The following is a 21,521-nucleotide window of genomic DNA, read 5'->3' as shown; positions in this document are numbered from 1 at the left end:
CTGGTAGAGGCGGCTGTCCTGGAACTGTGTAAAGAAATGCTACATACTCACCCCAAGTCTCAGTGGATGTGATAGCTGGTGGAGGCGAGTGCTTATGAAAGAATCTCCATGCCTCACGTGAGTCCTAGCTCAAAAATAGCTTAAAACTCCTTCTCTAGCTGAGCGAGATAAACCCTTTTCTTCCGTCGCACAAGCCGTTGAAAGGAAATCTGTGATTGTCTATGAGTAATGACTCCCAAAGATACCTCTCTCTGAAGTGTGGCTCTCGTTTCTCTACACTCCTCATCATACCAACTCTTCTGGGGCATGCACCCAAAACGTCGTCTGTGCTCAGGCTGGCTGTGTGGATATGCCTCTGCTGTTGCATCATGTAGTGTCTCTATCAGTATCTGGGTAAGCTCCTCTAATGGAAGTCTCGGCTCCTCAGTAGCTAAGCGTCTGTATATGCCATCTATGTGGACAGAATCAGTCTCTGACGTGAAACTGTATCGGGTATGTGTGGATATTTATGTTGATCGAGCTGTGCTGAATTGAAAAGAGACGGTAAACGTGAGAAGAGCATGATCTATTGCTACATCGATAGGCCTGGGCCCGACTGTAAAATCCTGAATAGAGGGTATAAAGCTGGGTCGAGCCCCATGTTTGTGAGGAAAACAAGTGAACCCACTCGATGCTGGAAATCTCTGTAGACCATTCAAAATGGCCAATCCGTGTGCAATCCCCATGTCTATAAAATATCCCCCATAACCCGTGTTGTCCTCATCCTACGAACACCTCGCCAAACCCATATCACTAACATCCAATTCTCTCAACATCTCCTTTGAGGTATCGTAGAAGACTGTTTGACAGTGGCCCGTCTTGGCATTGGAGTCCCCTAGAAGGATAACATCCCATCTCTAGAGAACTCCCATATATCCTCAACCAAAATCATATAAGGTGATTGTCCCTTGGGGGATGCATAGTGAGATGTACTTGGTGGAAAATAGCATATTGCAATGTAAAGTAGAGAGAGAGAGAGAGAGAGAGAGAGAGAGAGAGAGAGAGAGAGAGAGAGAGAGAGAGAGAAAGAAAGAAAATCTATTAACGCCCTGTGGAAGCCAAAGCTGACCTATCGGACAAAACCAATACATCTTTGGTTACATTCCACTTCGGGTATCATAAAAGGAAAATGAGTGCATGTGCAAAACATAACCTCATTGCTCTCATGACTCATGAGAGCTAGGTTTACGATGGTAAGAAATCACCCTATGCATACTGTGTCTACATCTATAGAAGACCTAAGTCCATGTCTTTGTGGGAATGGATGGATTCTTGAAGTCTCGAATAACAAATTTTCCTCCTCTATACACTGCCCATTTTCCTTGCTTCCTTGCTTCTCTCACTTTAGCCAACTCTTTGGCTCTATTTTTGAGTTGAAGGGGTGTCAATTCATCTGAGATCCATACCGATGTACCTTGCAATGATTTAGTCTGCTTCATTACCTTGATGTTCTCATGTAGGTTGTAGTAGCAAACCTTTGCCTACTTTACTTTAACTTCAATGTGAGTTGGGTCACCAAGGTCCAAGAAGGACACCACTTTACTTAATATTTCCTTAAGTATGTCTACATCTAGGATGTAGCCTTGAAATTGTTCATCTGGTAAAGTGCCCACCGACCAATCATTTGGTAAACCACCAATTCTGGCATATCCCTCCAAGATTTTTTCCCTCTCATTTTCCTTCAAAATTGATAGCACTTCTTCAACAAAAGTCTCAGATTGTACCTTTTAAGTAATATGGTCTTGTTGTGCTGCTTCCAATGTCTCTTCTTGGGTTTTCTCTTGAATTTGTTGTTTGGTCACAACATTCTGTAATTGCTCTTTAAACGCTTGTGTATAGGTATATTCAGCAGCAAAGCAAGTTTTGCGGAGACTGATCCTTTGCCAGGTGAGTGGTTGGATTTGTGATAAATTGCATTGATAAGTTTGATGAATTTAAGATCAGGAAGATACATTGTTAGAAACCAGAAGGTGGCAGGTGACCAAGGTAGCTTAGTGTCCACTGAGGAGAGTGTAACTCAGCAAGGCTAGATCCGCTAGCACCAATTATTGAGGAAGGTAGTGATACTGACACTTCGTCAGACAAATCTTTCTTCATGATGGGTAGTCAACAGCCAGGAGGTTTCACCTATGACGGACCAATGCCAGGAGGAAGCACCTCCCTAAATCCTTTGAATGATTCCAAGCTTACTGTGATCTTCTTAGAGGGATTCTAGATTGGATATCCGGGCTTCTTTGGTGATCAACTCCGACTTCAAGCTGGTTACCTCCTGCTGTAGCCTCTTCAACTCGTTCATGATGAAGGTTTTCCATGGCGACTGTGGTTTGAGAGGGGGTGGGATGGGTGGGATACTCGAGGCCACCGTTGCCGCAAAAATCTTCTTGGGTGGGGCCATGTTAGTGTGAGTTGGGGGGTGTTGTATATGTCCACCCCACAGGGGCCCCCACTGCCCTCTGGGGGAGGCAAAAGAAAAAGGACACCCCCCCCCGCCCCCCCCTGCTTCTTCCTAGCTATTGAGTGGCGGGTTGAAGCTTGAGGCTGGCGAGGGGAGAGTGGCGGGCTGAAGCCTGAGTCTAGCGAGGGAAAAACGCTGGCGCTGAGAGAGAGGGGAGAGTGGCAGGCTGAAGCTTGAGGCTGGCGAGGGAAAAATGCTGGCGCTGAAATGAAATGTTATATTAACGTCTTCAAAAGGCCATAGTGACCTATGAGACCATAAAGTTACAAGGTGGTGGATCTGATACAAAGTCGGAGTAACGAAAATAACCTAACAACAGTACAAAACAAAGATATATACTATGGGATCCTAGGTTGGTCGATGTGAGCTAAGTAAAAGACTAAGCAAAAATGGGTGGTTTATTACAAAAAATCTAGCATCGATCGTTGGCGAATCTCATCAATTTCCTCCATGGTTAGTAGTCTGACCGGGCATCGTGCATGCCTGGCCAGCGTGCTCCGAATCTTTTGACGTAGCCTCTGTCGGTGCTATGTAGTCCTTCGTAGTCGTGGGCGCTTGGATTTCCCCAGTTCAATCGCTCGGTCAATCAATGTGCCGTTGGTGTGAGACGAGGGAGAGCTCTGCTGTGGGAGTGGCTCTTGCGGCTGTCCTGTGTCTGCTCTGAAGAAGTCTGTGATCCGTCTTTGAGACTGGCCCTGCCATTCATCAGGCTCTCTCTGTGTCTGCGCAGCTCGAGCAAGAACAAACCTAGGCATCTCTAATCTTCGTATCCCATTACTCTTGCGAGTGGTCCAAAACCCTCTCTGAACAAGCAATGGAAGCGGCCTCGTATCTCGTAGTAGACAGGGCAGCGGCATGTATAATGAAACTCTCCGGTTCCATGTCACACAAGGGGCATGTCCTGGCCTCTGCTGGTACTTCGCTGTATCTCCCAGTTTCAATCCGCAGCTGGTGAGACGATGTGCGTAGTTGGCCAATAGCACATCGTATCCCATGAGACAAGTGGGTATCCATGTATCTTGGTCTCGTCACAAAACCATCTTCCGTAAGTTGGAGAAGGTGGTCTCTGTAGAAAGCCATCTTTGTGCCCAATTCTTGTGCTGGTTATATCCATGTCCTCCTAGTGTCTAGCTGGGTTAGGTCTTGGCGGATGAGCTTGGTGATCTCCGATCATGTAAGAATGAGAGATGGTTTAGGAAGAGAGAGAGAGAGAGAGAGAGAGAGAGAGAGAGAGAGAGAGAGAGAGAGAGAGAGAGAGAGAGAGAGAGATGAAATGTTATATTAACGTCTTCAAGAGGCCAAAATGACCTATGAGACCAAAAAAGTTACAATTGGTGAATCTGATACCATGGCCGAGTACGGAAATTAGAAAGTTACAAAGAACTAACACTAAGACACTAAAGCACTAAGGAAAAGGGAAACTTGGGGGGGGGGGGGGGGGGGGGTCAGATGAAATCTCTCATCGGTCGCTGTCGGATCTCATCGACCTCCTCCATGGTCAGTACTCTGTTTGGGCGTCTTGCATGTCGAGCTAGAGTGATCTGTATATTCTGTTGCAGCCTTCGTCGGTAGTGGGAGACCCCCCGAGGTCGTGGACGTCTAGATCTGCCAAGCGTAGTGGCTCGTTCCAACAATGTACCTCTAGTATGAGTAGGCTCTGAGATCTACTGTAATGACTGCTCCGTTGGCTCTCCTCTGGCTAGTGTAAAGAAATCTGTGATTCGTCTCTGAGGCTGTCTTTCCCCTGATGTCCTCAACAAGCTCTCCCTAAGTCTACGCAGCTCTAGCAAGAACAATCCGAGACACCTCTGATCCTTGTATCTCATGACTCTAGAAAAAGGTCCGAACCCTTCTCTGAACAGGCGTATATGTTCAATAGCCCATCTTATCCCATGAGATAAGTGTGTATCCATGTATGTAGGCCTAGTTACAAAGCCGTCCTCCGTGAGTTGGAGAAGATGCTCTCTGTAGAAGGCCATCTTTGTGCCCAACTCCTGTGTCGGTTGTATCCATGTGCTCTTGGTATTTAGTTTAATCAGATTATGACGTATGAGTCTGGTGATCTCTGTCCGTGTGAGAGACAGGGAGGGTGCATCCAGGGAGTATTGGAGCGGAGGTAATCTATCCATGTTGAGACCATGCGACTGAAACCATGTTGTCATCTGTCCATACCAACATGCTGTATTGCCTTGTAGAGCTAGTTCTCGAGATGACTCCAGGGCAAGCCGGGCGTATCTATCTCTTAGGAGATCCCATAGACCGTGCATAAGGATATTGATCTCGTCAATGCCTCCACCAAAGCTTTCAGGGGGGGGGGGGGAGGCGCGACGGCTAGTTCGGCTCGGATAATCTCATGTGGTATTGAGGCCTTAGCCCGAATCATCCGAGCGATCATAGCGACCAGAGGCCTCTCCATACATCTCCATCCATCTGTGTTGCCAGATCTCCCATGGTGGTCTACTGAGGGTCCCCATACCTGAACTCCATAGAGCATAGCTGGAGTCACCAGGGTGTCAAAAAGCCAAAGTTTTGTTCGTGGTTCCTGAAACTGAACCTGCGAACACATCCTCTCCAGTCTACCCAAAGCTGCATATGCTCTTGTCAGTCTAGTCTCTGATGCTCTCCTTAGTGAAAACACCAGTCCACCGAAGACTACTCCAAAGATAAGTATATGCATCTGTGTACTCCACGGTCTCCTGGTCATACATAAATGTGGGTGCCGACCTCCTGACCCACTGTGGTGTGGTGTTAAACACCATAACCTTGGTTTTCCCCAGATTGACAGACAATCCACTGTCACGAGCAAATGTATGCAGAGCATCCAAATGACGCTGCATCCCCTCTGAAGAGTCAGAAATCAGCACAATATCATCAGCGTATAGTAACAGCGGAATCCATGTCCGGAATCCATGTCCCTGCTAGTTGTGCCCCCCTGTCCCCTTGACGCTGTACATAGTCCAAAAACTCATCCACATACATCCCAAAAAGAGTCGGGGATAGGGGGCATCCCTGCTTTACTCCAATAGTGGAGTGGACCATGTCAGACATTCCCTCAATGGTGCGTACCCGCCCCATCACTGTCCTGTATAGAGCGAGAATCCCCCATATCAGCTCTGTAGGCACACCCATGTCCTGTACAAGTCTGGCTCTCAGTATTGTGTCAAAAGCTTTGCGGAAATCCACAAAGCTACAATAGATCCTCTTGCCATGGTGTCTACCCTCCTCAATAATAGCTCTGACTGTCAGAATCTGGTCAAGAGTGGAGAAACCTCTCCTGAAACCTGCTTGCCCTGGTGCCCTTATGCCGTCTCGCTCTGCCCATCTACGCAGCTCCTGCTCAAGAACGGATGGCATACAACCTAGCTAATGTGTGACCAACCATGATGGTGCGATATTTCGCGGGAATCATGGGATCTCCCGACTTGAAAATAGGCACAATCGTAGAAAACACCAAGTCTTCGGGAAGCCTTCATACATGGCTCGATTAAACATCATAGCCAGGAGATCTGTAAGAATATTCTGGCATGGATGAAGTGCTCTGCTACCAGACCATCATGATCATGTGCCCTCCTTTGTCTTCATCATGTCAATGGCTTTCCTTACCCTCTCAGCAGTAAAGAAAGAACATGTCTCCGGGCATGTCTCTAGTGGGTCCGGCAGAGGCAGTTGCCCTGATGCTGTGTAGGGGGATGTGGCATATTCCCCCCATGTCTCACTGGAGGTGAGCGCTAGTGGTGGTGAATGCTCGTGGAATAGCCTCCATGCTTCGCCTGAGACCTGACTTATAAATAGCTGATATAGATCCCACTCTAGCTGAGATAGATGGGCCCTTTTCTTTCATCGCAATAGGGGGCAAAAGATAATCCGTGACTGTCTATGTGTGGTAATACCCATGAGCACTTCCCTTTGTAATTTGATTCTCGTCTCTCTGCACTCCTCATCATACCAATTGTTCTGGGGTATGCTCCCAGATCGCCTCCATGTGGACTGGTTGTGGGGGTATGCCTCTGATGCTACATCATGGAGCGTCTCTGTCAGTATTTGAATGAGTTCATCTAGTGGCCGTCCCGGCTCGTGGGTGCATAGCTGCCTGTATATCGCATCCATATACACAGAATTCGTCTCCCTCTGGAAGGTATACCGAGTGTGTGTGGGGACCTCTCCTAATGGAGTTGTGCTGAACTGAAAGGTCAAGGTGAAAGACACGATAGCATGATCAACTGCTACTCCAACTGGCCTAGTGGCCACCATGAAATCTTGAAAGAATGGACTGAGACCTGGCTGGGCCATAACATAATCCACTGTGCTAGCACCATGTCGGTGTGGAAAGCAAGTAAAACCTCCACCTCCAACTGTCGAAAATCTTTGTAGGCCATTCACAATGGCCAATCTGTGTGCCCATATCTATCAAGTATCTGCCATATTCAATGTATTCCTCATCTTGTGATAGTCTGGATAGACCCATCTCTATGACGTCCAGCTCCCTAAGCATTCCTTTGGAAGTATCATAAAATATTGTCTGGTGGTGGGCAGTCCTAGCATTGAAATCCCCTAGTATGATAATGTCACCATCCTTGGAAAACTCCCATATATCATTATCCAAAATAGCAAAGGGAAATTGTCCTCTAGGTGATGCACATACTGACGTATTAGGAGGAAAAGTAACAAATAGCTATGTAGAGGTATCTACCCGTCTCTGCCCTGAGCTTCACCCACATGTACCTAGCATGTTCATCCTTGCGTGCTATATATATCAGTGGCTGCAGTTCCTGCCTGAATAGAACTGCCACTCCCCATGAGCCCCGTCCTCGATGCTCCGATCTAGTCTCCTGTCTGCATGCTGTCTCCCTTCTATAACCGCTCACCTGTGGCATGGATTGTCAAGGTGCTTGATGCGTCTCAGAGTAGAAAATGGTCTCTCCCCCTGTGAAGCTATCCTCAAAGGCCCCTACATCAAGGCGGAGTGACCCATTACAATTCCAAGTTGCCATCTTTAGTGTGGTCCCATAGGTCTCGCACCGTCATGCGGGGCGTCGCTCCAATATCACCACCTTTCCATCCCTGTAAAAAGCAATCTTCCCCTTTTCCCTTGCTGCTCTAATTTCCGGCATTACTTCTTGCATATGAGCAATCTGCGAGAGGGTGAGGTCATCTCCAAGAAAGATGCCAGTTTTCTTTAGAGTCGGTCTCTTCTTCAGGAAGTCCTTCGCTTCCATGGAGGGGAAGAGGAGAAGGTTTCTCCGTTGCTCCCGCTTTTCTTAACGCCCACTCTCCACGCCCTCGTATGCGTCTGCTCGTTGACCCCCACCACAGTCATGAGTTCTTTCACCTCTTCATCCACATTATCTTGGTCTTTGAGGCCACATATCCTCACGTGTGAGGCCCGCACACGTCTCCTTTGCTCCTCTTCTAGTGTCAAGTTGATAATGGTTGGTGTGGGGGTGGGGTTTATTTCCTTGCCTTTCCCTTTCTTGACAATCTCGATCCATTTTTCAGCCTTTTCAGCTTTTTGATGGGTCATTGATAACATCCACCCACGAGGTCGTCATTTCTTTTTGTTTCTCCCCACCTTCTTTGAAGGCCCGCACTTGTTCCTTAATCGTGTTAAGCTCTTCAATTACTGAGGGTTGAAGCTCTCCCTCTTCGAGGACATTCTGCAATAGTACTTCTGCAAGCTCTTTCTTGAGTAGTGCGATTTCCTCATCTTGGGCCTTCACGCAATCCTCGAGTGTATGTATCGTCCTTTCCTGTGCTGTCACGCGCGCGTCGAGTATGTTGATAGTACCTAGGAGGTGGCGGTTGATCATGCTGATGGACTCGCTCAGCTCTTCTTTGCATATTTGGATTGCATCCTCCACCGGGTCATCTTTTCCATTTTGCTTCCTCGTGGTCGAAGGGCCGCCACAGGAGAGGGAGAGGGATATAAAAGTGAAGAAGAGAGGCACAAGATGTTTTTTTTTCCTCTCTCTTCTCTCTACGCGGCTGGGTTTTCTCTCTCTACACGGCTAAGTCTCCCTTTTTCTAACCCTCTTTCTCTCTCTACGCTTCTCACCTCTCTCTCTCTCTACGCTTGAAAAACCCAAATTTTCTCTCTGCCCTCTTTCTCTCTCTACGCACCTTTTTTCTCTTTCTCTCTCTACGCTTTTCTGCTTCTCTCCCTATGCGTGTTTCTTTACTTCCATTCTCTCTCTACGCTCGGGCAGCAAGGGGGGCGGAGGGAAAGCGCGTCAGCAGGGAGGGAAAGAGGCCGGAGCAGGGGCGCAAGGCAGCAAGGCAGGAGTGGCAGCAGGGGGCAGCAGGGGGTGCAAAGCTGCAGCGCGCAGCAGAGCAGCAGGGCAGCGCGAGCAGGTGCAAAGTTGCAACACGCAGCAGAGCAGCAGGGCAGCGCGAGCAGGTGGAACTGTGGCGGGGGAGTGAGCGCGCAGCAGAGCAGCAGCAAGCAGCGGGCGAGCAGGGAGCAGCAGGCAAGCACACAGAGAGAGAGAGAGAGAGAGAGAGAGAGAGAGAGAGAGAGAGAGAGAGAGAGAGAGAGAGAGAAGAAGAAGAGTATTTTAACGTCGTAGGAAACTATCCCAAGAGACCTTTAAAGATCTATTGGACGAGGAGAGTTGAACTCAAGACCTGTTATTCAAGAGAGGGAATTGGCACAGACACGGAATGACAAAGTTCCACTCCCGGATGCATTGGGCCCAAAAACCTCGTGCCCCTCTTGGTATTTCTTTGATACTGCTCTGGCAAACGTACAACTCTCGAGGAGTTCCTGCTCTGCAATTCGCAGATGCTAGAATGCCATAGCAATCCCCCAAGTCACATATTTAAATGCCCAAGATCTAAAAGCATCAGATGAAAAAGCTGGCGCTGAAAAGCTAATTTCCAAAACATTTGGTATGCCACGCTAGCTTCCACGATTCGCAGTGCGATTTCTGGGATTCTGTACAATCAGCCACGTCATCGTCTTTCAAGTGTTAAATTGGTCCCCTTCAATTTCTTTGCTTTACAGGTTTGTTGCCTCACTTTGTGACATTGCCAAAGTCTCCCTCGACAATCCAAATATCCACAAGAGGCATGACATCCACAATCCGTTGCCAAAACCAAGCCCAATCACAAGTTGTGGTGGGAGCATACATACGCAAAATGCCAACCAAAGTGTCCTCTAACTGTATAGAAATGTACAAATCTCTGCTTGGAACCACAATGCCATAATTACACTAAGACTGTCGCCAATGGGATCCCATAGATATAAAACACCTCCACTGATGGTCACCAATAGTAGTCTCCTAAAACATGTGAGAAGCACCATGTAAAAGCTTCTCACAACATCTATAATTTTCAATGCTCTTGCACAATAAGGATATCCACAATGCACATCACCCACTACATCATGCGCAAATCCAGTCTAAGCAGATTCTGTCTTGGACCATTAAGATAGGTGTGATGTAACCATTGACATTCCATGTGACGATGTGCAAATCCATAAAACAAACAATGAAAGTCAGCTACGAAACCACAAAGCCATACATTTGAAAGTTAGCTGAGGAATTAAGACATATTTGGCTAGTGTCCGGACCGTTCGGGCGTGTGGTCAAAGCAAGAAGCCCTAGTGGGTCAACATCTGGTGGTAAATGCCGATGGTAACCATCCATGAAAATGAAAGTGGCAAGCCACTGGCAACGTGTGGCAAAGTTCCACTCTCAAATGCACTAGGCCCTCATACAGGCGCCCCTTACGATACTTTTTCTATTGACAAAGTCACAAAGTACAACTACCGAGGAGTAACCTTGCAATTGTGCAACCATGCACTGATCTGCCAGAAGTGACCCCCTAGGCTCATATTTAATGGCACTAAGGCCCAAAAGCCTTTGCCATCAAAAGCTAGGTTCGCCAAAGCTTTGACCAAAAAAGTCAACCACTTTTAGTTAATAGCTTAAAAGCTACCCACCACTAGTTGCCATGTCATCCGCTTTTTGCACCATGGATCACAACACAAATCCCACTAGGATTCCCACCGCGGTTTATGCGCGGCAAGAGTCAGACTATCGTCCTTTGGTTTGGTATGGCTCCTGATGGGCCCTTGCTCCTCTCATCCGATCGGGACAATCATGGCATGTCATTACTTTGTGCCAAAAAAGTGTGGAACATGAGGTGATGGCAAGGCACAAAGTAGAGTGTGGAAAAAAGGTGGTGGCAACGGGTAAGAAGCAAAACCATGTAGAGCCACATGCTTAGCCTAAGCGGAAGGTGGGGGAGGAACCGGAGAGCCAGGTGAGCTGCGGAAGTAAATGATAGAGGGGGAATCGCTGAATGAATAAGACTTATCATGTATATACCTAGATGAATCCAATATAGACCCATGGTAGTCACCCACAAGACAATATAACCATCAGCTCCATCATGCATAGTATTGACTAAATACCACAACATCCCCACTAATGTCGTCAGTGCCCATTAGTGGCTGTAGAACTAAGTACTAACGTATGCTCCCAAACACAACACACAACACACTCCACACCACACACACACACACACACACACACACACACACACACACACACACACACACATAAGCATACATCAACACAAAGTTGTATATAGACTCGCATTGTAACAAGGGACGCCCATCGCGACCCCACTATTGTCTCGTTCCCCCCATACCAGCACCATCCTGGGCCATCCCTTTGTTTGAAACCTGTCTTGTGGAAACAAGCTTCCGCTCTCTAAGCCCCATCCCAGCTGGTCGGGGAATGTCCCATGTTACCATGAAATAGAGTCTTCACTACATAGCAGCTGAAAGTAACAAAAAGTAGGGGATCAGGATGGGTGTGTTGGCGAGGCGGTTGCACGTGGAGATTCCAGAACTATGTGGAGGAGTGGTAGAAGTCCTCACCGCTCCAGAGGCATTTGAGAAGCAACACATGACGCCACACGTGAGAGAGCTGAGGGTGCATTAATAGGCTTCTGTCGTTGCTGTGGCAAAGGTATGTCGAAGCAAAGCCCGTTGCCATGCACTCAGGAATGCCAATCACTATAGCTAAGGACCATGGAATGACAAAACGCCCCAATATGGCTTCAGACTAGAAATGCAACCCTGCATCATGATAGGGAGAGAGGTGAATGAGAGAGTGACTAGAAATCTGGAAATCCACTACTGTCTATCATCAAAGTCTGGAGTCAAGCACTCTAGCATGAGTGATCGGGTTCGAAAGAGACTGAAAGCAGCACTCTTTTGATAGCTAAGCCAAAGAGATGGCTCGGTCCATCATGGTCAGCTCCAGTGCACTGCCCCCTAGTAGGCATGGTATCGAACGATATACAAAATGAACTTGAATGGATAGAGCTACAAAGATTATAAGATCTCAACGCCCACATTCCTCTCGCAGATCACGTCATCGACATATTTATCATCATCGCATCTATGCCATTATTGAGGCATCGAGCAGATCCTACAAGGTTCTTTACAGACGAGAAGATTGATTCCATGATGCAACAGCCTCTGAGAGAGTTCATTTGAGGGTACCTTCAGGGGCAACCCATTGAAAAGATCAGGCTTTGGCAGATAGGTAACGAGCTGGCTCTACTGGTTCACTTATTTGTTCACATTTTAACTTTTGTTACAGTAGCCTTTTGTATATTCTATATTGAACATTTGGATCATAGATGATGATGTAATTTTATAGTCTCATAGGTCTTCTAGGCCTTTAGCATATGTGCATAAACAACTCATTTCTATCAGCTTCCTTGATTCTTGCATACTTAATAACAAAGCAGGTACTATAATGAGGACATCCCAACGTCTAGCATTTTATTAACCTGAGCACCTTGTGCAATAACATCCAATGCATTTGTGTCTACATATATCTTCTAGCCAACTTAATTTCTCAAATGCCTTTGGCTTTCACTCCTGACGTTAAACGTATATAAACTTTTGAATACTGCTCGTGAAGCTTGGTAAAGATATTTCCATACCTCATGGAGGACACCGGATATGATAAAAGCGATAAAAATAGCTCCCTCCTGTGTCACAAAGAACACCCTCAGAAAAACGTAAAGGAAACTTCTTATTAATGTTACCCTGCATGCCCTAGACTGCATTTCTACTAATAGTGAGCTATAGTTTCGTTCAATGCTACAAAAATGACCAGGTCATATGTGTTAACTTCATGTATCACTATTCCCAGAGTGGGCCGCCAAAACCCCAATGGCATACTCCTATGAACCCTAACATGCATACTGTAGTTGTTTCATACAGATGATACTATCTTTGGAAGACTTTGAATGATTGGAGATTCACCTTTGAAATGCCTTTGCGTAGGCATGGGAAATACACATGCCTAACCATCCATTTGTGCACAGGCTGCAAAAACATTGGCCTGTTATTTAGTGACCAACAAAAAGCGCACACAAAAAGAAAAGGAGCTGATGCCCCATGACTGAGCGTACCATATTCCATGATCTCCAATACTGACGAGTAGCAGGTGAAGTCATAAACATGTTAGCACAACCAGAAGGCATGAGTTGGACAAGAATGATCAAAAATTAAAATTTCAAGAAGACAACAAAACAGATTTAAGGGCTACTAATGGCTCATAGCATCATCCCTACCTCTTCAACTGTCTTGGCATTCCACCAATCTTTGTAGAACTCACGATCCCCAAAATAAGTCAGTTCTGCAATAATGTTTAACCTGTAGAAACATCTCAAAACCAGAATCCATAGAAATTAAATGCAGGAAGCCAGAAACGCTTGAACAATCACTACAAGTTTATGAAAGTAACAGCAGGAAAATCGGGCTGGTAACCATGTAGAAAGGAGGGAGAGTCGAAGGACTGAAAAACACCTTGTTGCTGCTTTATATGTGCAAAAAGTGAAACTAGACATGACAAATATCTGCCTGCAACTCATCCTCTCCTTTGTCAAAGAGTGAAAGATGCACGTTATAGAGTCATAAATGGCTTTAAATGCAAACCAAATGGACCTCATGGCAAATGGAACATTGTACGAATTGTGTGTGTGTGCGTGCGTGCGTGCATGTGTGCGTGTGTGTGTGTGTGTGTGTGTGTGTGTGTGTGTGTGTGTGTGTGTGTGTGTGTGTGTGAGAGAGAGAGAGAGAGAGAGAGAGAGAAATGAAATGAAATGAAATGTTATATTAACGTCTTCAAAAGGCCAAAATGACCTATGAGACCAATCTGTTACAAAATAGTGAATTTAATACCATGTCTGAGTACAAAAGACTAGAGCAAAATAACTACTACTACTAGAATCCATCCTCATCTGCACTCTGGATGTCGAAAGAGTATGGCTCAAATCCTCTGTTGTAGTCTTCGTCGATGCTCTGTAGTCCCTCTCCTCAATCGTGGCTGTCTGGATCTCCATAGCTCCTCGGTCGATGAGAGTGCCGGTAGTGGTCGAATGAGTGTGGGCCGAGCTCTATAGTGATGGCTGCTCCTCTGGCTGTTCCATATCTAGTGAAAAAAAATCTGTAATCTGTCTCTGGGACCATCTCTCTCTAGCTCTCCCCAGTTAAGTGTCTCTATATCTATGTAACTCAAGTAGATATAGCCCAAGACATCTCTGATCCTCATAACTCATGACCCTAGAGAAAGGACCAAAACCCACTCTGAATAAGCGATGGAAACGGCCCCGAATTTCATAGTACTTGTGCAATGACATAAGTAATGTAGCTCTGAATCTGGCTCTAGCTGGCATAAGCGACATATCTTGTTGTCTGCTGGTATCCCTCTGAATCTACCAGTCTCAATCTCCAGCTGATGTGAGGATGTGCGTATCTGACCAATGGCACACCGCAAACCATGAGACGTGTGTATCCATGTCTCTCGGATTGTCTCTCTCTAGCTCTCCCCAGTAAAGTGTCTCTATATCTGTGCAACTCAAGTAGATATAGCCCAAGATATCTCTGATCCTCATAACTCATGACCCTAGAGAAAAGGACCGAAACCCTCTCTGAATAAGCAATGGAAACGGCCCCGAATCTCATAGTACATTGTGCAATGGCATATGTAATGTAGCTCTAAATCTGGCTCTAGCTAGCATAAGCGACATATCTTGTTGTCTGCTGGTATCCCTCTGAATCTACCAGTCTCAATCTCCAGCTGATGTGAGGATGTGCGTATCTGGCCAATGGCACACCGCAAACCATGAGACGTGTGTATCCATGTCTCTCGGATTGTCTCTCTCTAGCTCTCCCCAGTAAAGTGTCTCTATATCTTCGTAACTCAAGTAGATATAGCCCAAGACATCTCTGATCCTCATAACTCATGACCTAGAGAAAGGACCAAAACCCTCTCTGAATAAGCAATGGAAACAGCCCCGAATCTCATAGTACATTGTGCAATGACATATGTAATGTAGATCTGGCTCTAGCTGGCATAAGCGACATATCTTGTTGTTGCTGGTATCCCTCTGAATCTACCAGTCTCAATCTCCAGCTGATGTGAGGATGTGCGTATCTGACCAATGGCACACCGCAAACCATGAGACATATGTGTATCCATGTAGCTGGGGTCGAATCACAAACCCATCTCCTGTGAGGTGGAGAAGATGCTCTCTATAGAAAGCCATCTTCGTGCCCAACTCCTGTGGCGGCTCTATCCATGTCTTCCTGGTATCTAGTTGGATCAGGTGGATCAGGTGGATCAGGTGCTGACGAATGAGTCTAGTTATCTCCACCCGTGTAAGAGACATCGAGGGTGTCTGAAGAGAGTACTGGAAAGGGGGCAACCTGTCCATGGTGAAGCCATGCATCTAAAACCATGATGTCATCTGTGCATACCAACATGAAGTGTCCCCTGAAGAGCTAACTGTCTAAAAGACTCAAGGGCCAGTCTACCATATCTGTCTCTAGTAGTATCCCACAAGCTGTACACAAAGGAGACTGATCTGGTAAGCGCCTCAATCTCCATAGGAGGGGCAACTAGCTCTGCTTCAATGATAGCGTGGGGTACGGAGGCCTTGGCTCTAATCAGTCCACAGATCATAGATACCAAGGGCCTCTCCATACGTCTCCAACCATCCTGGCCTATAGAAGGTCCCCATATCTGCACCCCATACAACATAGCTAACGCTACTAAAGTATCAAAGAGCCATAACTTTGTCCAAGGTTCCTGGAACTGAACATGTGAACACAGCCTCTCCAAGCCTCCCAAGGCCGCATAAGCTCTAGTCAGTCTAGTCTCTGCTGCTCTCCCCAAAGAAAACCTCGGCCCAGTGAAGAAAGCCCCAAGGTAAGTGTATGCATATGTATACTCTACAATCTCCTAACCATATGTGAAAGTCGGTGCTCATCTCCTGATCCACTGTGGTGTGGTGTTAAACACCATAACCTTGGTTTTACCAAGGTTTACAGACAATCCACTATCCTCTGCAAAACTGTGTAATGCATCCAACTGTCGCTGCATACCCTCTGGTGAGTCAGAGATCCACACAATATCATCATCATATAACAACAATGGGATCCACGTCCCTGCCAACTGGGCACTTGTATCACCCTCTCTGTCAATGTAATCAGACCCCTCATCAACATACATACCAAATAGAGTAGGAGACAATGGGCAACCCTGTTTCACCCCAATGGAGTGAACTAGATCAAATATCCCCTCCAAGGTGCATACACGTTCCATCATTGATCTGTATAGAGCCATAATCCCCCAAATCAACACTATGGGCACCCCCATCTCCCGCAGTCTGCGCATCAATCGAGCTCAGTGTCACCATGAAACGCGTTTCGACAGGTCGGGACAGGTGAAACATTTCAGGCCTTGAAACGTTTCGCTCAGTAAGTGAAACACAAGCCGTTTCACTAACAAGAAGTTACTGTAGTTTTAGTTTCAAAGTCATAGTTTTAGTTTCAAAGTCACTAAACGCACATGTTTCACTGTGCTCAAATTTTGGACTCAAACGTTTCGTGGTGAAACACCTCGTCTCAGGGTGAAACGTTTCGGCCTTGAACGTTTCGCGGTTACGTTGATCGAGCTGTGTGTGTGTGTGTGTGTGTGTGTGTGAGAGAGAGAGAGAGAGAGGAGAAGAAGAAGAAGAAGAAGAGAAGAGAAGAAGAGAATTTTTAGCGTCGTGGGAAACTAATTCAAGAGACCTCAAAGATCTATCTGACGAGAGTTGAACTCAAGACTTGTTATTCAAGAGGGAAATGGCATAACCAATCTACCACATTTGGGTGATAGAAAGGTATATATATATATATATATATATAAGATGATATAAGATGAAATGAAATGAAATGAGATGATATATTGAGATGATATATTAACGTCTACAAAAGGCCAAAATGACCTATGAAACCAACAAGTTACAAACTAGTGAATCTAATACAAAGTTTGTGTGTTGAACTAGTGAATCTAATACAAAGTTTGTGCGTTGAAAGAAAGACTAACATCCTAAACATTGTGGTGAAAGTGAAAGTGGGGGGAAGACTAGAGACTCTCTAGTCAATACAAAAGTACAAAGTAATGAGGAATGCAAGAAACTTAAGCTATTAAGAAGTGGATAATCCTCCCGCTCAAAGTAAATCCAAAATTGGTCGGTGTCGGATCTCCTCGATGTCCTCCACGGTCAAAAACCTGACTCAATATCGTGCCTGTCGTGCCAAAATAGTCTGAATCCTCCTTTGTAATCTCCATCTATGCTGGGATACCCTCCTCTGTAATCATGGACGCCTGGATCTCCCTAGGTCCATCCCATAGTCAATCAGTGTGCCTCTAGTGGAGGTGGGATTCGAAAGCTGCTGCAGAACCTATTTGTCCTAGTTGTCTAGTGGTAATGGCTGGCCTGAAATAGTCCGTAGCTTGCTGCTAAGTCTGTCTCTCTGCTCGCCTCAACTCTCTGTGTATTACGAGACAATGCAAGTGACCCCGTATCTCGTAATACATTGTGCACTAACATATATAATGCATCTCTGTCTATCCTACTAGCTGTTGGTATCCCTCTGAATCTACCCGTCTCAATCTCAAGCTGGTGTGAAGATGTTCTGCAATTGATGTGTATCCATATAGCTGGGTGGGTGGGGGTTGGGCGGGGGGGGGGGTGATACAAAGTCAGAGTAACAAAATGACAAAATGACAAAATAAAATACTATGGAATCCTAAACTGCTAGGTGTGGACTAAGCAACTAAACAACTAGCTGGGATAGCTAGATCACATGAGATCCAGCATCGGTCGCTGGCGGACCTCATCAATCTCCTCCATGGTCAGTACTCTGATTGGGCGTCGTGCATGTCAAGCCAAAGTGACCCGAATCCTCTGATGCAGCCTCCGTCGATGCTGTGTAGTCCTCCACAGTCATGGGCGTCTGGATCTCCCCAGCTTAGTCGCTCGATCAATCAATATGCCTCTAGTGTAAAGCGACGAGCTCTGCTGTGGTAGTAACTCCTCCGGGTGTCCAGTGGGGCAGCTCTAAAGAAGTCTGTGATCTGTCTCTAAGACTGGCTAGCCTCTCCTCTCATCACGCTCTCTCTGTGTCTGCGCAACTCGAGCAAGAACAAACCTAGGCATCTCTAATCCTCGTACCGCATGACTCTAGAGAATGGTCCAAAGCCCTCTCTGAACAAGCAATGGAAGCGGCCTCGTATCTCGTAGTAGACGGGGCAGTGGCATGTGTAGTGCAACTTTGTCTCAGGCTCGATGTCACACAAGGGGCATGTCCTGGCCTCTGCTGGTACTCCGCTATATCTCCCAATCTCGATCCGCAGCTGGTGTGAAGATGTGCGTATCTGGCCAATAGCACATCGTATCCCATGAGACAAGTGGGTCTCCATGTATCTGGGCCTCGTCACAAAACCATCCTCCGTAAGCTGGAGGAGATGCTCTCTATAGAAAGCCGTATTCGTGCCCAGCTCCTGTGCTGGCTGTCTCCATGTCCTCTTGGTGTTTGGCTGAGTCAAGTCCCAGCAAATGAGCCTGGTGATCTCGGACTGTGTAAGAGTCAGAGAGGGCGCATCAAGTGAGTACTGGAAGGGAGGCAATCTGTCTATGCTAAACCCATGCGCCTGAAACCATGATGTCATCTCCCCATACCAGCATGATGTATCTCCCTGCATGGCTAGCTGTCGAGAGGACTCAAGTGCAAGGGTGTGCATATCTGTCTCTAGGAAGTTCCCACATGCGGTGTATGAAGGAGACAGATCTGGTGAGTGTCTCAACCACCAGTGGGGGGGCAGCTAGCTCTGCTCGTACAATAGCACGTGGTATTGAAGCCTTGGCTCTAATGAGCCGCGAGATCATAGAGACCAGAGGCTTCTCCATGTCCGCCCATCCATCACTGCGGCCTATCCTCCCGTGGTGATCCAGTGAAGGTCCCCAGATCTCAGCTCCATAAAGCAATGCAGAAGCCACCAAAGTGTCAAAGAGCCAGAGCTTCGTCCGAGGCTCCTGAAACTGAACCTGTGAACACATCCTTTCCAATCTACTCAATGCTGCATGGGCTCTGGTCAATCTAGTCTCTGCTACCCTCCTCAATGAAAATGCTGGCCCACTAAAAACCACTCCGAGGTAAGTGTAAGCATCTGTATACTCCACCTTCTCCTGGCCGTATGTGAAGGCGGGCGCTGACCTCCTGATCCATTGTGGGGTGGTATTAAATACCATGACCTTGGTTTTACCAAGGTTGACGGACAAACCACTTTCCTGGGCAAACCTATGCAAAGCATCCAAGTGACGTTGCATCCCCTCCGGAGAGTCGGAGATCAACACAATATCATCAGCATATAACAATAGTGGAATCCATGTCCCTGCCAGTTGTGCACCTCTATCACCATCTCTCTCAATGTAGTCAAAAACCTCATCTACATACATACCAAATAGAGTAGGAGAGAGCGGGCAGCCGTGCTTCACCCCAATAGTGGAGTAAACCGGTGTGGATAGACCCTCTGGGGTGCATACATGCCCCACTACTGACCTGTATAATTCCATGACCCCCCAAATGGGCTTTGTGGGTACTCCCATCTGCCGTAATCTACGCATCAATCTAGCTCTGGGCACTGTGTCAAATGCTTTGCGGAAATCCACAAAGCTACAATAGATCCGTCTCCCACGCGATCTGCCCTCAATGATGGCTCTGAGTGTCAAGATATGGTCAAGAGTAGAAAAACCCCTCCTGAAACCTGCCTACCCGCCTGTGCGTATCCCCTTCCTCTCTGCCCATCTACTCAGCTGCTGCTCCAGAATAGATGCGTACAACCGTGCCAATGTGTGTCCAATCATGATAGTGCGATAGTTCCCAGGCTCCATAAAGTCTCCCGACTTGAAGATAGGTACAATAGTAGATAGGCTCCAAGTATCAAGCAAGCCCTCACACATGGCATGGTTAAACATAACTACTAGAAGCTTTGCTAGTAAATCTCTGGCATGCGTGAAATGCTCAGCCACTAAGCCATCATGATCATATGCTCTCCCAGTCCTCATCCTGTCAATGACCTTCCTCACCATCTCAACGGTGAAAAAAGCACATGTGTGTGGGCATGGATCGGGGGGGTCGAGAAGGGGGGGCTGCTCAAGAACTGTGTACAGAGATGATGCATACTGGCTCGAGGCCTCTGTAGAAGTGATGGCAGGGGGGGGGGGGGGGGGGGGGGGGGGGGGAGTGCTCATGAAAGAGCCTCCATTCCTCACGTGAGTCTTGACTCAAGAATAGCTGGTATAGATCCTGCCCTAGGCGAGCCAAAAATGCCCTCTTCTTCCGCCGCACTAGGCGTCGGAAGTCAATCTGTGAGTGCCTGTGAGTGATGTCCCCCAAAAGCACCTCCCTCTGAAGTCTAGCTCTAGTGTCCCGGCATTCCTCATCATACCAACTGTTCTGGGACATGCTCCCCGAACAGTGTCTCTACTCAGGCTGGGTATGTGGGTATGCCTCTGCTGCTGCATTGTGTAGTGTCTGTGTCAGTATAGTAGTAAGCTCCTCCAAAGGTCGCCCTGGCTCCTCTGTTCACAGGCATTCGTAGATCCCATCTATGTATACAGAGTCCGTCTCCCGCGTGAAGGTGTAGCGAGTAGGTGTTGATACCCATAGCCTGTGTGCTACATTAAACTGAAAAGAAATGGTCAGCGACACAAGAGCATGATCCACTACCACACCAACAGGTCTGGGTCCAACTGTCACCAGTGTGTGACTACTATCTATCCTTTTTGTTGATTTCTTTCTTATTATCTATTTACTTTCACTTTTTGGAAACACCCCTCGGGAAATCTAACTGCCCTGCATTGCATAGCTAGTGTGGAACTGTCCAGAGGGAGTCCGGGCCTGAGGGCAAGAGAGCACTAAGGTTGGACAAGGACTATGGTTAGCCAAGTGGGGTCATTGACTAGCCAAAGTGGAATCCTTTGCTACAGAGGCTACATTTCAGTTCTGGATGTGGCCGCAGTGTACAAAGAGGGTCGGATGACCTAGAAAGATACAATGGCAGCATCTCCTAAAATTTAGGGAACTGCTATTTTGGGACCTGAAAATGTCTTCGCGTCATTACGTGCAGTTTGACATGGGGATCATTTTGTTACTCTGTGGCCAAGTCAACAGAGGCTGCAGGTGAGATATTTTTAGACCCGAGGGTCTAAAGCGGGAAAATGCACAAATGAGTGACACTTGGCACTTTGAGGCCAGTTTACTACTTATAGAGAAGGCAAAAACGTGATTTATAGTTGGGAGGCTCATTTTGCAAGTCTCTGTCACAGGTTAAGAGCTATGGAGTGCTTGCTTTCCCTCTTATGCACAGTGCGGTGCCAGGAGTGATGCCCTGCACGCTACGCACTGCCCTCTCTCTCCCCTTTGGCAGTATGTTATGCCCCTCTAGTGGGCTCTTCATTTGACCAATGTACAGTTGTGTGGGTTCATGCGCGATTGCCGAGGCAAGAGCCTCTTGCACAGGTACTGGATTAGCTAGCGGCTAATCCCCCCGCAGGTACAGGTGAATTCGGAGAGGTTTCACGCCAGAAATCTCGTCCGATTCAAAGGGCAAGTAGCCCTACAGGTGCGGGAGCTCGAGGACTTGCTAGGGATGCGACCGGCACG

The 21,521-nt window shown here is 47.1% G+C and overlaps 1 protein-coding gene across 5 annotated transcripts in view; it reads right to left on the bottom strand.

The window, feature by feature from the left end:
- Positions 1 to 21,521, bottom strand: part of LOC147449428 (diacylglycerol O-acyltransferase 1-like) — a 135,173-nt gene that overhangs the window by 9,096 nt on the left and 104,556 nt on the right. For all 5 annotated transcript variants that reach the window (XM_086521872.1, XM_086521873.1, XM_086521874.1 and 2 more), the window contains 4 exons: positions 13,094 to 13,175; positions 12,932 to 12,952; positions 12,783 to 12,845; positions 12,458 to 12,505 (listed from right to left, as the gene is read on the bottom strand). In XM_086521872.1, coding sequence (XP_086377998.1) covers positions 12,458 to 12,505; positions 12,783 to 12,845; positions 12,932 to 12,952; positions 13,094 to 13,175 — 214 coding nt within the window. The remainder of the gene's footprint in view (positions 1 to 12,457; positions 12,506 to 12,782; positions 12,846 to 12,931; positions 12,953 to 13,093; positions 13,176 to 21,521) is intronic.

The sequence above is a fragment of the Adiantum capillus-veneris genome, chromosome 10, assembly GCF_014529385.1.
Source record: "Adiantum capillus-veneris isolate H3 chromosome 10, ASM1452938v2, whole genome shotgun sequence".
Taxonomy (NCBI): Eukaryota; Viridiplantae; Streptophyta; class Polypodiopsida; order Polypodiales; family Pteridaceae; genus Adiantum; species Adiantum capillus-veneris.
The sequence above is the reverse complement of the archived record's forward strand: the minus strand, read 5'-3'. Positions and strand labels throughout refer to the sequence as shown.